The sequence below is a fragment of the Notothenia rossii genome, assembly GCF_949606895.1.
Source record: "Notothenia rossii genome assembly, chromosome: 3".
Taxonomy (NCBI): domain Eukaryota; kingdom Metazoa; phylum Chordata; class Actinopteri; order Perciformes; family Nototheniidae; genus Notothenia; species Notothenia rossii.
Genome location: NC_136901.1, coordinates 19,073,474 through 19,090,165, shown reverse-complemented (window position 1 = coordinate 19,090,165; position 16,692 = coordinate 19,073,474). Strand labels below are relative to the sequence as shown.

At 38.4% G+C, this 16,692-nt stretch overlaps 1 protein-coding gene across 4 annotated transcripts in view; it reads right to left on the bottom strand.

The window, feature by feature from the left end:
• map4k2 (mitogen-activated protein kinase kinase kinase kinase 2) overlaps positions 1–16,692 on the bottom strand; it is a 44,986-nt gene that overhangs the window by 12,424 nt on the left and 15,870 nt on the right. For 3 of the 4 annotated variants that reach the window (XM_079671717.1, XM_079671715.1, XM_079671718.1), the window contains exons 2-17: positions 16,298–16,355; positions 14,923–15,013; positions 14,554–14,618; positions 13,082–13,137; positions 11,721–11,768; positions 11,574–11,616; positions 11,362–11,434; positions 10,462–10,593; positions 10,215–10,277; positions 10,029–10,110; positions 9,678–9,794; positions 9,404–9,482; positions 4,983–5,041; positions 4,848–4,900; positions 2,819–2,857; positions 2,365–2,398 (exon numbers count right to left, since the gene is read on the bottom strand). In XM_079671717.1, the coding sequence (XP_079527843.1) occupies positions 2,365–2,398; positions 2,819–2,857; positions 4,848–4,900; positions 4,983–5,041; positions 9,404–9,482; positions 9,678–9,794; positions 10,029–10,110; positions 10,215–10,277; positions 10,462–10,593; positions 11,362–11,434; positions 11,574–11,616; positions 11,721–11,768; positions 13,082–13,137; positions 14,554–14,618; positions 14,923–15,013; positions 16,298–16,355 (1,092 nt within the window). The remainder of the gene's footprint in view (positions 1–2,364; positions 2,399–2,818; positions 2,858–4,847; positions 4,901–4,982; positions 5,042–9,403; positions 9,483–9,677; positions 9,795–10,028; positions 10,111–10,214; positions 10,278–10,461; positions 10,594–11,361; positions 11,435–11,573; positions 11,617–11,720; positions 11,769–13,081; positions 13,138–14,553; positions 14,619–14,922; positions 15,014–16,297; positions 16,356–16,692) is intronic. The other variant, XM_079671716.1, reaches the window with a different exon arrangement.

Below are 16,692 nucleotides of genomic sequence, written 5' to 3'. Positions count from 1 at the left end.
CAAACATGGTCTCCATCACTTCAGTCATGCATTATTTTATACTTCAGTTATGATCCAGTGGAAAGCCCTTACCTACTGGCCTAGTTCAATCAAAGTAGTTACTTTCTTTTGGCTGGGCAGTGTAGTTTTACACACCGTCTTATTTGACTTTCTCAGGACTTGAAACTGTTTTTTGGGGGCAGACCCCCACAAAGAAAAACATATATTTACACACGTAAGGTCATCATCTTAACAGTTTTGTATGCTCATCCGTGAGCAGAGCATCAAGTTGACATGTCTTTTACAGCTGAATGCGGCGATTACCATCTTGTTCAGCAAAACGCCTCACACACTGATTAAGATCAACAGCTTTAGTGCGTTTTGATTCAATGCTGAGTACAGCCAACCTGACAGGCTCTTCTCTGTCATTGCAGACCGCAAATACCTCATTCCTTCAGTACTTGGGTCCGAATGCTTCTCGTTTTGCGCCGTACTGTTCAAATGAAATCGCCGCCTATCATATTTCCAAGCTCGCGCCAGGGCCGGGGGAGGGGTTACAAGGCGTGCGTCTTGTGCTGCATTCACTTGTACTCGGACATTAGAGACTTTCTCTCCGATGAGCCACAACTTTTCTTTCAAAACAAAGCTGCCAACTGGGGTGGCAGCTGGGGTGGCAAGGCCTATTTTGAGGGTAGCAGTTGCCCCCCCATGCCACCCCAGTAGGTGAAACTAGGCTACTAGAGCTCTACAGTACAGATGCAACTAGATGAGCTGTTAACTCTCTGACTTTTTTTTTTTAAAGACACGCATTTTTCCCACCCGCATTCCGCGAAGACCCGCCCTACTGTGCCTCTGATTCGCAGACTGTTGGTGGGGGAAAACAACTCTGACGGGATGCTGAATGGGATTGGACCAATGTGTTGACAGACACACACAGACAGTGGAACAGTCGGACATGCAGAGCGCTGTTTGTTGTTGGACACAGCGGAACATTTTGACTCGTTGCGTTGTGGCGATGTCTCGCATATGAAAAGTATAATTTGCTCAGAGTCCAGAGACAGTTGTGGTTCGGTCCGGATCCGGACCGGAGTCCGGACTTTGAGGATGCCTGTTATAGTATATACTGTATTTACTAGTGTGTATAATCTATAGTAGTGTAAGGTCATAATAGTACTAACTAACTGTATGTGAAGTTTAACATTTAAATGGATAGATTCAGTGCCTTCGAGTGACAGAATGATGTTAGTAATGGTGCTCTGATAGTCTGATGGTTAGGGCTAGGGCTGAACGATTAATCGATTTTAAATCGAAATCGCGATTTTAAATGATGCGATTATCAAATCGCAAAGCCTGCAATTTTTTTTTTTAAACATTTTTGTTGTTTTTGTTTTTTTCTCGTGTGTCAGTCATCCACACCAATCAGAAGTGCTGTGCTCCACATGTAGCAGCCATTGTTAACCAATCAGAAGTGGCCCATAATAGAAGGTGATAGACAGATTGATCCAATCACCTGCCAAGTATTTTTTAAAGTGCCTGCCCTTTCCAAATGGCTTCCAATGGAGCTTTCCTAGATGGTTTGGTGAACCATCTGAGTCAGGTTAGTAATGCTCCATCACATGTTTTACATCTCTTACAGGGTGAGTCTTAAACTGAGACTTGACTTTAAAGCAACCCAACAGAAGTTTCATGTAACTTTAGTTCTTTCACTCGTAGCTCGGGCTGCGGGGGTGCTAGAGACGGGAGCATGTTGATGCGACCTTCCTAACCGGAGATATGGCCGCATTTTACAATAAACTTCCATTGGGTCGCTTAAAAGCAAATATTGCAAATCGAATCGCAATATCTGTCAGAAAAATTGCAATTAGATATTTTCCCAAAATCGTGCAGCCCTAGTTAGGGCACAGACCCGCACATATTGTCAATTTGATTTCCACCAGGGACGTTTATTGCAAGTCATTCGTTTTCTCATATAAGACATAAACATAATGGCAGGCAGCCCAGGTGGTTTTTGTGTCGAGTCTTTGAGTGAAATGTTTGAGGCAGTTTATTATATTAGCATTTGAAAGAGAGTTTTGAAGTTAGAGGCGACAAGAAAGCTAGGACCACTTGTTGATGTTATTTTTATGATCTGATTAAAAGGCCACCAAAAACACTTACAGTTGTTATTTCACATTTCAGTTTACTATACTTTCTTCTGTTATGTAGCCTAACATTGTAGAATGTTTATATGAAGTAAATCTATAAAATGATAAATATTTTATTTTAAAGTTTTTCTACTGATGTTTTTAGGAATAATACATATTTTTTAGATGTGTACATACTCAAACCTTGGATAGAATCAGTGCATAGTATGGAATTGGAACACAGTGTAGAGTTAACACTCACATCAGCAGAGGGAGCCCTCCTGATGGTTAAACTCCTGAAAGAAAAGGGAGCAACAATGTTCTGATCAGCTTCCAGTAACCTCATCAAGTCTCTTAATGACATGGAAAAGGAGCATAACGGCAACAAGCCGGACAGCAAAGGCATATGCTGAAGATGCTGAGGGGAGGGGAGTAGCAGCAACACAAATCTTAAAGAAAACACCAAAACAAAAAAAGACAAAAAGCCCAAAAAGCAGAGAACAATGGGTTTATGCTGAATCATATCCACATCATGGAGAATTACAGCAGGACTTTGTGGAGGGGGTTAGCGGAGAGTGAACACAAACCCACTGATGATGCTGAAGAGGTTTGGCATTAGCTCATATTCACATTGAATTATAATCACAGGTTTATTTGAGGTGAATTGATGTGGGATGGGGGGGCGTTAGAGGCTGGAGTTGATGGGCGTGGCCTACCTCAGCTGCAGAGCTTGCTCCACACATTCCAGCAGGCTCCTGCAACAGGAAGACCTGGTGTTTATACGCCTGAAGGGCCCTAACAATGGGGGGGAAGGAACCAGAGGCCCACTGCCCGCGCTCTCTGGAGCCCAAAAATACTGCCTATATTTCGGCTAAAACTGCTGACAATATTTTCTAAATGTTCTGGTTTATTACAAATCATGTCAGAATTGTGGCCATCAATAATATCAGAAAACCCAGGATGTAGCCAGGATATTAGAATTCCAATGTATTCTAAATGTAGTATTGTGTGGTTAAATCGGTTTTGTAAATGTTCCCCCAAAATGTATGCAAGTATGTCAAAACGGCCAGGCTCTGAAACAACGTTTTTAACAAGGTGTATTACCTACATTTTATTGTATTGTATTAATTAAATATGGCAGCTGTGATCATTTACCTTCAACAACACAACATGCATGGTTAAAATGTCATAAAAACAACAAGAAGTGGCATAAATCCCTTTGGTTTCTACAAAACAAAATGTAATCAAGGCATTACAAAAATCTGGTCATCAGTGATTATTTGAGAAGTAACATGTTGATTTAACTGATAGAAAATGATGTTGACAGCTACACAAATAAGACCCAAGGTATAATAAACCAGAACGATCCTTTTCATACTAAAATAGTCACACCAACAGTAATATTGCAAATGAAATGAATCCTGCTACTAATATGTTTGTTACTATTACCACTGCTTTCAATACCAATACATGTTACATAACAATCAGCCCATTAAATCAGTCTCTTTAATATCCAGATGTGTCAATCAGATTCTCTCTGATTGTGTTCTAGTGTCCAATAATGCCACCAAATCCCTTAAGGTTATTTGTATTTTTTATGCAGAATTGCAGACCATATTACAAACATTTTTTCCAACATTCCGTATAATTATTTGTTTCAGGATTTAATAGAGATTTTAGAAAATGTTTAGCTAATGACTTTACAGATCAAATGTTATGTTTTTGGCAAGTGCAACAAAGTAAGCTATCGAAATTGAAATGAATAAGGCTCCATACTACAACACAATATCCAGTGCTCTTAAAACAGTACTTTGCTGACTTATTGTACTTCTTTGACATTGTCGGAATATGATAGAGCAGAACTATAGATATTATTATTCTATTGATTCTTCTTGTTTATTAAAACATGGATCCTACCTTGTCCACAATGCAACTTCCCCATCAGCAGTTTGAATGAGATGAAGGTGTGTTATACTAGTACTAGCTAACGTAGCTAGGAGCGTTCAGCCCAGGGAAGTCGAACACATGTCCCGAGGATCTAACCCACAACATGGTCCAATACTGGATGACTTTGCAAAGTTAGAAAATTGCAAAAAATACATCAATCCATATTTTTCAACACATGCACTGCAATTCGAATTTGTTTAATGGGGCTCACACTGTTTGAAAAAACGAAATAAGAACTTGCGAGGACATTTGAGAAGAGCTATGATTAATTCATTGTTTGTTCGATAAGAGAGACATTCTCCGATTTTTTTCTCAGATGTTTTGTAAATAATAATTGTGAACTTGTTCAGAAAGTACTAGTTCTTTACACTTAAAGAAAGGAAGTATTGTGGCAGGGTTATTTATAGGTTATTATGCAATGGTTTTACTGGTCTGTCCCACTTGAGATCAAATCGGGCTGTGTGTGAACCCTGAACTAAAATGAGTTTGACAACTCTGCTCTAGCCTGCAGCAGAGAGGAAGAGCCACAGAGATCTGGTAAGCTTAACTCTTTCTAACTCAACACCTTCAGATTTATTTTCCTGAAAATCAGGGGAGTTTCCCTTCAACACATACATTTGACTTTTCATGTAGAAATTAAAACATTTCTCAAGCCAGGAAGAAGACTTTGGATTCGGAGGCACTATTGGACAGTGGTGAAAAACAGTATCACTGTATTTTGTTGAGAAAGGAGTTCCATTGTTGTCATCAGAATAATTACTGAATGAACATAGAAGCGTGAAAAAGAAGAAGACTTACGGCGAGTTGTCTTCATCTCCAGAGAGACTCCAGTCGTCATCATAAGAGCCATGCTGAGGGGGAACAGAGCCCGTTGGTACATGTCATTATGATACAGCACCGTCACAAAAACAGTCTGGAGAAAAAGAGACTTACCAAATCAGGATATGGTTCAGTGACTTTCCTCATTCGAGGCCCGAACTTCACTTGGTCAACTGGAAAGAAAACGTGATAGGAATGAGACGAGAGCTATGTAGTACTCACACAGAACTGTGGCTTATATTAGTAAGACAATTCAAAACAAGCCTTGGTGTTCACACAAAATCCAGACCTTTCCATGCACTATTGATGAGCACTCACCTTTTAAGTGTATTGTTAGCGCTAGCATAGGAGCTGCCGACAGGATGCACTCTGTAACCACACATCACCTACTATAGCGTCCATCATAAGCTAATAAGTATATACTATAAACTACAATAGATGATCACATTGTGACACTCAGTGGTGGACGAAGTACTTAGATCCTTTACTTAAGTAAAGTAAAAATACATTGGTCTGAAAATACTTCATTAGAAGAAAAAGTCCTGAATTCAAGATATTACTTAAGTATGGAAGTATAGGAGTCTTGTCAGCTAAATGTACTTAAAGTATCAAAAGTAAAAGTACCCATTATGCAACATGGCTGTTTTTTATGTATTATATTATTAGAGAATATTAAATCATTCCTTATTTTAATTATTGACAAATACATGTAGGAGCATTTAAACGTTGTAGTTTGTTTATATTAAGACCATTTCAGATTCTTTGTGCCATTGTCACCAGTGGTGTAAAGTCAGTAAGTACATTAACTCAAGTACTGTACTTAAGTACTTTTTTTAAATGACTTATTTCAAATTCAACTGCTACAACATTGATCTGATATGATTACTAGCTTGTGATGGCTAATGTTAACTAATGTTACAACCCTGTACAAAAGTTATATTAACATCTACGGTACAATTTACAGATAACAAATCTAATATATCGTATATACATGTGACATAAACCTTCAAGAAAAACCCAAATAAAAGCTAGATAAATAGCCAATCTTGCTTTCTTACACAAGCTAATGCTAGCTAACTGAAATACAGCAAAATGACACAGCAGTTTTGTATCATCTCCAGATGATCTCCATACATCAGGGCTTTAATGAGACATTAAATCAAAAAAGTCTCTTATGTCATCATATTACACACACACACACACACACACACACACACACACACACACACACACACACACACACACACACACACACACACACACACACACACACACACACACACACACACACACACACACACACACACACACACACACACACACACACACACACACACACACACACACACACACACACACACACACACACACACACACACACACACACACACACACACACACTTAAAAATATTATAAAGGATTTGGATAAAGAATTTCATGGACATTCATGGTCCCCAGAGGCGGAGACAATGTTCTTTGGTACGTCTACCTCACCATTTTTAAAATGCCCCCTGAAGGTAAAATAAATAATGATGTCGACAAGCCACTAAGAGCCCTCTGAAATAACAATCAAAACTCAACTTTGGATTTGAATAACCCAAAAATAGAAAGTTTAGATTTAGGTCGGATTACAATACAGTAAATGTTCTCTTAATATGCATTCCATGATTGTTTTGCATCACCATTGATTGCTTCCAGGTGTATACACTTCAAGATCCAATCTAATATGCTACCACATATTGGATGATTTGGAATTAAAACAACATACATATAGACATGTCTACATTCTGTAAATGTTACAGCATAGTTACAGCCTTCTACAGTTGGTTATTCATGTCAGTAATTCCATTGCATTTGTATTTGTACCACCTCTGAGACGTGATTATCAGGAAGTATCTAGTTGTTGTTTACCACAGAGAAGCTGAGCTCTTAGTGGCAGTGTGACTCTGAAGCAGAGGATTGGAAACTAGAGAACCAGAGAGCGGAAGTAGCTCTCTCGTCTCACTCAGCTCGCATTGTGTTTTGGTATGCCTGCCTCGATAAATAGAACTTCTGTCATCATTTCAACTTAGAAACTTGCCTTCAAGATTTTCACAATCAACACTAATGAAATGGTAAATGTTGGTTGTCATTACCAAAGTAAAACTACTATGTCTTACTCCATTTCCACCTTCTTAGCAGCCATTGATAGTTTCACTACAGTATGTTCATTTACTACATTCAGTACAATGTATTGAATGTATAAGACATTCATGGTGGTTTCCAGAGAATGAATCCTATGGACTTTGGTGATCTGCTGTATTCATATAGGATGACATTTCTGGTTTTGAGAGAAATGTCCGATAGATTGCCAAGTTTGACTAAGAATTGTACTTCTTCAAGTAATGTAAAAATAATGATGATGTCTTTACTTTTCTTCAAGATTTAAATGTCCCCAATACCTTGATTTATGAGCAAAAACCTGCAAAACTCAATTATGAGCCAAGCTTTACCACATTCCCCTGGCTGTTGACTTTTCTTCATGATTTTAAATAATGCAGAAAAGGTAGGTTGACGCAGAACTGAAACGTTACTGTTTCAATACCTTATTCTGAGAATCTATGTTTTTCTACGTAACCCTTCTAAAGTCATTTTACAAAACACACTTAACTTCCCTAAGATTAAATGTAAAAACATGAATGCTTAGTCTACACAAAATACAGATTGATTTAATACGATTACATTTGGACACGTTTTTTGATGCCAACCTTTTGTAGGCTCAATCCATCAGTATTCTCAGTTTAGTAGCAGTGGTAGCAGCACTAGCCATAACAGTAGCAACAATAGTAGCAGCTTGAGCTTTCAAAGAGCATATTGGTCAAACTGAGGTGCAGGTGATGGATGTGTCTGTGGCTTGTGTGACTATGAATAGCACACTGTATATAAGGGAAGTTGAGGTCAGGTTGATTTACGATCTGGTACTGGGCAGAGTGTGAAGCCAGACAATCACACCAGAAACCTTACGCCACATGAAGTCATTCAGCAGTGCATAGGAGCCCCACTGTCTGTCACACACACACACTGGCATGTTCTCAGTGCCATCCTCTGACGCTGCCCCCGTCCCACACGTGTGGACGGGTTACAGGACGGGGGCTGCCATCAGCAGGCCCACTGAGGGGCTTTTGTCCTCATTCATATTATGGAGATTACAGCACTGAATACTGGGGATCATAGCAGACAATGAGGCCACTCTTCAGCAAGCGCAACCAACATACAGTATATTTAGACATGCATACAGTTACAAGCACTGCCATGACGTGATGGTCAGGAACAAACTCTATTACTGTGCAGTTTTAAGACGGACAGTATATGGGTTATATGTCAAATGTCAATTATAAAGAGCTGCATGAACGTTATGAATGTTGTGGTGTCTACACCAATCATTTAATTTTTCTCTAATGTGGATGTTCACATAAAATAATTTATATAAAATCAATACAATCAAATAAATTGAGTGACCAGGTTTTTCTTACCTCAGAATCTGTGTCACATGTATGTAAACAATTAGAATGTTGGTGTTTTAATTATTTATCTATCACCATACACGCTGTTTTATGTTTGCTTGTGTGCTGTTTTAGTAGATAAAGTATTCATGAAACAGCACCTGATCGGAATGCAGCTCTTTGTGGAAGCTTTTTCAAAACCATACATTGTTTATATCTAATGTTATTTAGAGTTTCTAAGTTGTGTTGCAAATTCCAGAAATATTGAATGTAGTAGCTGGGAAGAACTTCATTATTATAATGTATTCAGATATGTGTGTTAAATGAACTAACTTAATTAGTCTTCGGTTTCAATAGTTGAAAATGTAGATGTTGCATTGTGGAAATCTGTTTACAAATTGTACCAAGGGGAAATGGTCATTAACTTTTAAAAAGACGAATCCAGAACAAAACCAACATTCTGATTAAAGATGAGAATATCTAATATTTGAGTTACATCATTATCTATGACATATTATTTTTAGAACTGATTAGATATGTAATTTAATTATGGTTTGATCACGGGCACCTTTTTTGTGAATAAATGACCTCCACCTGTGTCGGGCGAGGCTTTAAATGAACCAGACAATGTTGATTTTGGAACAGATGGCAGAAGGCGTACAGTTTTCCGACCACATTGCTAAGTGCATTATTCTCTTGTAGATAACATTATTTGGCAAATTGTTGTAAGATTCTTTGGTGCTTTATTTAGCACATTATGTTGACACTGTATCTTTGACGATTGTCTGATCACAATAGTGATATTTGGATTTATTTGTTATTTTCAGGTAAATCAAGTTTATTGTTTAGTACATTTTAGTCAAGTGGAATAGTGTGGAAAAGGTATGTAGGAAAACGTCACCTAACCACATGTGGCTTCAGAAAGCTTAAACCCCAGGATTAGCTACTTCACAGGGGTCTAGGATAGGTCCAGATCCAGGAAATATTTCGCTAACATCAACTCCGCAAATTCAAATTTTCCTAGAACAGAGTTGTGTATGGGTGTGTTCTCACATTGTTCCTCAGACAGGGTCCTCTCTACAGGCAGGTGTTTCCCTGCTGACTGGATCTTGTCTGGAGCCACTTCCCCAACCTGTCAACAGATCATTAACATGACACACCAGCAAAAACACGGAGCGCCACTTTCTCTATCATTTTTCTATTGTCTTTCTGTGCTTTCCGTTGTGAGAACAGAAATTGCATTTAGCAGTCACACTGTAATTGCACTATTTAAACTGGCAAATAAATATCAACAGCATCAGTTCTGCCATCTCCTTGTCGTACTGACCTCTAGCTCGTTGTCGTCCATGCTGTGTGTGTGTGTGTTGTGGAGCTCAGGGTTGTTGGCCATGTCCAGCAGCTCAATGACCAGGTTACGGGTCAGAAGCTGTGTCACAAATGGATGCTGGAGGAACAAGAATCAGATTATGTCGATGAACAATAATACCAGAAATATTTTGATCGCAGAAAATCACGTCATCTTTCTCAAAACTCTTCAACAGACCAGAGAATCAAAGGTCCCTGGATACATACAGGTTAAAAATAGGATTTATTGCATTCATTAATAGTGCATATATATGAAGATGGATTGCTAGTTAACTGCCATTGATAAATGACGAGCTATAAAGAGAAAGCTAACCTGCAGTAGTGTCTCGGCGGAGGGCCTTTTACGAGGGTTTTTAATGAGAGCCATCTTCACAAAGCTCTGAAAAGCTGCTGACCTGCGGAGAGCAGAAAAGTGGGAATTAATTGTACAGCGAACAGATGTGGATAAGATTCAAGGAATTAAATAATTGCTGTGATTCTAAAAGAAACCCAGACCCACCATTTGGATTTATCCTTTAGTCTGGGAGGCTGGAAGTTGCTCTTGGACATCAACATCAGCGCCCTGAAACATTGTTTTAAATGTCACGGGGCTGGAAAATGTCTTAAGTGTTTACATGCATACTGACTGTCCAAGAATAAAATACACATTACATAACACAAGTCTCTTCTGTTAGTCTCTCTGCTTGGAGTCCATTAAATCTGTCTGATTCCATCGGTCTGACTGTCTATTCTTTTTGCTGACTCGCCTCATTGGGTGGAGGTCAAACATGGGTGGTTGGAGCTCACCCAGCTCGATGGCGGTGATACCAACAGCCCAGATATCACACAAGTGGTTGTAACCGCCCTTTTTCTCAACTGCTGCCACCTCTGGAGCCATCCTGCACAGAGGAGAAGGAGAAAAGTAGAAAAACATCTGATCTGACACTCTTGTACACAGTATGTATCAGATACTGGCCATTTGATTTGTTGATGCAATTCTCATTATTTTCTTATAAACAGCTGCCGACTATAGTCTATTAAGTGTAGCAACAGGTATGTATGAGTACAAAACAGTGTTTGTGTTAACCGTAATAAGAAACATGTCTGCCTAACTGTGTGGCTTAATTTATTTATTTTTAAATAGTTTTAGGCTTCAATAGAGACCTTTGACACTGAGGAAGAGGATATATAAGAAGTTTCATTTACACAAAATACTTGTTCGTAGACTTTTTTTCTTAATTTGGCTATGACCAGTATATTTGTTGGCAATATAAAAAAAATGACACCAGTTAAATATTGGAACTGATTTACGACTGATTAATTGATGGAGTTCCTCAGGGCAGAATCATTGGGCCACTCTAATTTACCTTATACAGTATAGAGTCTATAGACTGTATCAACAATATTGCATTGCTAGGTGCTTTTACAAAGAGCAAACATACCCTCTTTCTGCCCTTAAATCAATTCATTTTCATTCTAGACCTTGGGAATAGTATGTGTAACAAAAATATTGTAATATATATATATATATATATTTTAATAATAAAGAACAAGCATATTGGCATAGTTGCAGCCCTTTCACTCTGTACAAATTCTTACAGGTTGAATCTCAGTCTGCACAGTAATGTAAACAAACAGATGCCAAGTGAGTGCTTTATTCATCTTACCAGTAGGGCGTTCCTATAAAAGACTTCCTTTTGGCAACGGAAGCGCTGATTTCTGCTGCCACTCCAAAATCAGCTAAAACAGAAGAAACACAGGGTCACACTAGAGCTGAGAGGATATAATCCATTATGGATGCTCTAATTAAACACACTTGATGAGTGTGACTAGCTTAATGGATATTGCAGATGTGCACAAGTATGTTTTCAGTACTGACCCAGTTTCACATCTCCTCTCTCGGTCAAAAGGATGTTGGCTCCCTGCAGACAGAACAGACACACTAGTGTTCACACGATTACCCACACTATAATCATGTATGATCACAACTATACGGCAGTGAAAAAGCCTGAACAAATGGATGTACCTTTATGTCTCGATGCATTTTGCCAGTTTCGTGCAGGAAATACAAACCCTGAAAAAGCACAGGATGAAGATGAGCTGTTAGGCAGTTTCAGAAAATTAAGAATAGTTAAGAATAGGACTTTAAGTAATAGTTGCAAGCTTAATTGATTACACAAATAATATTTTAGGATTAGGTTCAAGGGGTGGTTGATATAACTGTTAGCCACTTGTGTGATCCAAACATTGTCAAATGCTCAAAAGTGTCATGAACTCCAAAAGCTACAATTTGTTGTAAAATATAGATGTAATTATTTTTTATCAACACTGCTCTCACAGAACAACGTGATGACATTAATGTAGAATTTTATTATTATGTCATTTAAACTTCTTTTTATTGTATTATTGAATTTGATTAGTGTGTTCTAAGGCCATTCATGAATTTATTTGTAACTGTTTGTGGCTATAGTTTTACTATTTAGGTGCCTCTAAAGTAAATGGTAAAATGGTAAATGGACTGTACTTATATAGCGCTTTATCCAGTCTTTAAGACCCCTCAAAGCACTTTACATACTACATGTCATTCACCCATTCACACCCATTCATACAGAGCAGTGTACCTTACTCTAGGACCTAACATTCACACACATTCACACACCGTTGGCCATGCCATCGGGAGCAACTCAGGGTTAAGTATCTTGCCCAAGGATACATCGACATGTTGACTGCATGGGCTGGGATCGAACCCACAACCTTCTGGTTGAAAGACGACCACACTCCCTCACAGCCACAGTAGCCCGAGTCAGTGATCAGACATCATTTCTTTATACTGATCGTTATATTTGTGTTTTAAAAAAACACAATTTAGTTTAAGTATAACTCAAATACCCTAATCTGACATAGAGAAAATAAAATATCAGAAAATAACATTTCAGACAGAAAAGGAATTCTGAAACAGAACAATGGCATAGAATTTCCAGGAAAGGGAAAAACTAAGAGTACTGACAATATGAATCCTAATGCAGTGACTGCTCTGTCTTCTCTTATACTCATCAGTCTGTTTAGATAAGGTGGGTGAAAGAGTCCTTCAGAGATATATTCTTGCTTAGTTTTTTAGGTAAGAACCAGAGTGTCTTAGCCTCTAATTCAGTTGTTTGTATTGTCTACAACCTGATTATCCAATAAAACTGTGCATTGAGCTGAAGGTCACTGTGTGTTGTTCTGCAGCTAAATCTACCTCTACGGTATATTTAGCCATCTGGCGAGGTTAAATACTAGTTAGCTCTTCAGTGGCTTGGAAAACCTATGAGTCATCTGACAGCAGAGTATCTTTAGAGTCTTCAAAACGCAAAAAGCAACAAGCTGCCTTCCACACAAAAGCCTTACCTGGAGGGTTTCTCTGCACACATAGGCTATCTGTTTGTCCTTTAATGGGCCCGTCACTGGGAAGAGGAGTTTGATTAATAGCTTTTAGAAGGGGGAGAACACGAAAGAGCAAGCAGGTACATTTCTAAAAATAGATTCCAGCTGGCTTTTCAGAGCTCCTAGTGCTTCTTCCACATCTGTTTTACAGGAATTATACTCCTGTCTCCAGAAGATTGGCGGTGATTTGACATTTTGGAAATCATGTCTGCGGTGTAACCCAGAGGGAAAAGATGAAATTGAATTTAGAGATAGTCCAGCACATGTGTAGCCTAGTGTCGAACAAATATTACAATCAGAGGAAACAGAGCTAAATGTAGGAAATGAATAACAATTGGAATTGGTTTTCATGTTCTTCCCACTGTGCCAACATGGTAGGAATTTGACATTTCCCCATTCTGTTCATTTTCAGGTGTATATCAGTATGTAGTGTCTCTACTTTAAAGAGTCCTCTCCTGCTGATGTTCAGGTGTATATCAGCATGTAGTGTTTCTACTTTAAAGAGTCCTCTCCTGCTGATGTTCAGGTGTATACCAGTATGTAGTGTCTCTACTTTAAAGAGTCCTCTCCTGCTGATGTTCAGGTGTATATCAGTATGTAGTGTCTCTACTTTAAAGAGTCCTCTCCTGCTGATGTTCAGGTGTATATCAGTATGTAGTTTCTCTACTTTAAAGAGTCCTCTCCTGCTGATGTTCAGGTGTATGTCAGTATGTAGTGTCTCTACTTTAAAGAGTTCTCTCCTGCTGATGTTCAGGTGTATATCAGTATGTAGTGTTTCTACTTTAAAGAGTCCTCTCCTGCTGATGTTCAGGTGTATACCAGTATGTAGTGTCTCTACTTTAAAGAGTCCTCTCCTGCTGATGTTCAGGTGTATGTCAGTATGTAGTGTCTCTACTTTAAAGGGTCATCTCCTGCTGATGTTCAGGTGTATATCAGTGTGTAGTGTCTCTACTTTAAAGAGTCCTCTCCTGCTGATGTGCAGGGTGTATATCAGTATGTAGTGTCTCTACTTTAAAGAGTCCTCTCCTGCTGATGTTCAGGTGTATGTCAGTATGTAGTGTCTCTACTTTAAAGAGTCTTCTCCTGCTGATGTTCAGGTGTATATCGGTATGTAGTGTCTCTACTTTAAAGAGTCCTCTCCTGCTGATGTTCAGGTGTATATCAGTATGTAGTGTCTCTAATTTAAAGAGTCCTTTCCTCCTGATGTTCAGGTGTATAGGGGGAGTGTGTGGGAGAGAAGCACTCCCACACAGAGATTTGAGCCTTTGCAGACCATTTACATGCACACAAACCGATAGCACACACTAAAGGAAAGGGAGGGCACTGAAAAGCAGAATAAGGCCTGTATAAATAAAGTAGCACTTTAAAAATACATTTCAATTGTATGTAACACTAGAACTACACTCAGAATGCTTAACAATTATGTGTATTTATACCGTGGTACATATCCTGAAGTGAGCCCCCTCCGCAGTACTCCATGCAGATCCACAGCTTGGTGTTTCTGGAGAGAGACACACAACTTTTATCTTGGTGTTGGACATGAGCTCTGCTTACTCTCCAGTCTATCAGGGGTTGTGAAAGCCAACATTAAAGCAGTCCGTATAAAATCAGTCACTCCCTAAAATTCCTAAATTAAACACATCGCCCACAAATACATACAGTATCATTGAGAACAATCACTGAGCACTAGAGCGAGTGGGAGAGGAATCCAGCAGCAGTGTGGGGAAAATGAAAGTCAAATTCCACATATTCAAGTCCACCAACAATCCCAGGAATCCCTTAGTGGACAGGATGAAGCGAGGTACCTGTGGTAGCTGCCGAAGTAGGACACAATGTTTTTGTGCTTGCACTCCCTCATCATTGTGATCTCCTGCTGGATGGACGTGATGTCATCACCTGAGAGGACCCACATAGTTTAGTGTCTTTTCTCACAAAACTGTATGGTGATAGGGAAGAATATAGACCAGTATAACTTAGAGTTAAGCTAGTAGGACAACTGGAAGTTATAGCATTATATTACAAATATTTCTCTCTCTTGTGCTGCAAAAAGCTTGGGGTGGTAACTTTCTATATAAAGTTTGTAACTTTATCCTGAGAATTTAGACAGATAAAACAAACCTCATATTCCATACACTGAACTTGTGTTCCCTCTTACAGTGAATTTGCTTAGTGAGCTGATCTCTTTGCAGACAGTATAGAAAATATGATCACTAACTTTTCAAATGTATGTACGAGCATTTCATCATTGCTTTAGGATAGACTTAAAAAATGGAACTATTCCTTGGTTAATCAATTCAAACTGCAAATAAACAGAAGGATACTTTGGGAAATGTGAGTAAGATAAAATAAAATAAAATAAACTAATATATGAAATACTGTGTAAAATCAATACTGTTATTATGTAAAAAAAAAAATAGACCTAGCAAAATAATCAATCATTCATCTTAAAAGGTAGGATAGGTAAGAATGGAGAAACCAGCTGGAGTGCGCTAGAATTTGAAAGTACGCAGCGGAAAAAAATCCACCCCTTCCTTCAGACTTCCTTACAGAGCCCATCCTCCAACACACACGAGCGCGCACATGACCCATGAGGGCACGAGATAAATGTGTGCACAGATGGAAGGCTGACAGGCAGGTCGGCCATCCAGTTACTTTAGCCAGGCCGGCTCAGATGATTGGTCGTGCTTTTTACAGTATTACGGCTTCCACAGATGAAATTTTTGTATGTATTTATTGTCAAAGTATTTAATGTATTCATTGCTATCGGGATGTTAAGCGCATTCCATGGAATATAACAACAAGTGTTTCTGAAGTGAATTACCTATACCTTTAACATATAATACAATATTGTTAACAATCAATGTTAAAAACATAGTCAAATATACATTTGGAGGTATATCAGAATAAGAATAATACAGATACAATCAAAGACATGTCAGCAGCTTGCATTTTCTTCCCTTTTAATCTCTATTGTATTATAGTTTACTTGTTCACATATACATGTAGCTTAGCAAAAAGACTGGAAACCAGAAGGAAACTGCTAACCCTGTGTGAGCCTAAGTCTTCTTATGAAAGTGATATTTATCTTCTTTCCTAACTTACATAATTACAAAAATGTACTGTAACTCACAATTATATTCAAATGATACATGAATCAAACACTTATCGTGTGTGACATACCAGGGTCCAGCTTGACAATCTTGATAGCTGCCACTTCAGACGTCCTGATGTTACGAGCCTGAAAGGGAGGACAAATACATGATTATCTATGCAATAAATTAAAAAAAGAGTTTATACAAATGTAGCCACCTTCTCCGGACCCAAACTGATTTTTTTAATTTCATTTTTTTAACGCAGTAGGTGGGTAGCTGATTTATTAAAGAAAAATACAGTTTTTGCTTATGAATAATGTACTAAACTAAAACAGAATTTGTAAAAGGTATGTACATTGCATCTAATGTCAAGGTCATCCAGAAGTAGTGGAAAGTAATCAGGTGACATTACCTTTTTATAGTGATTCTACGATTACCTGATTACAATATTTCATTTATTATTTGTACACGTTATTAGTAATT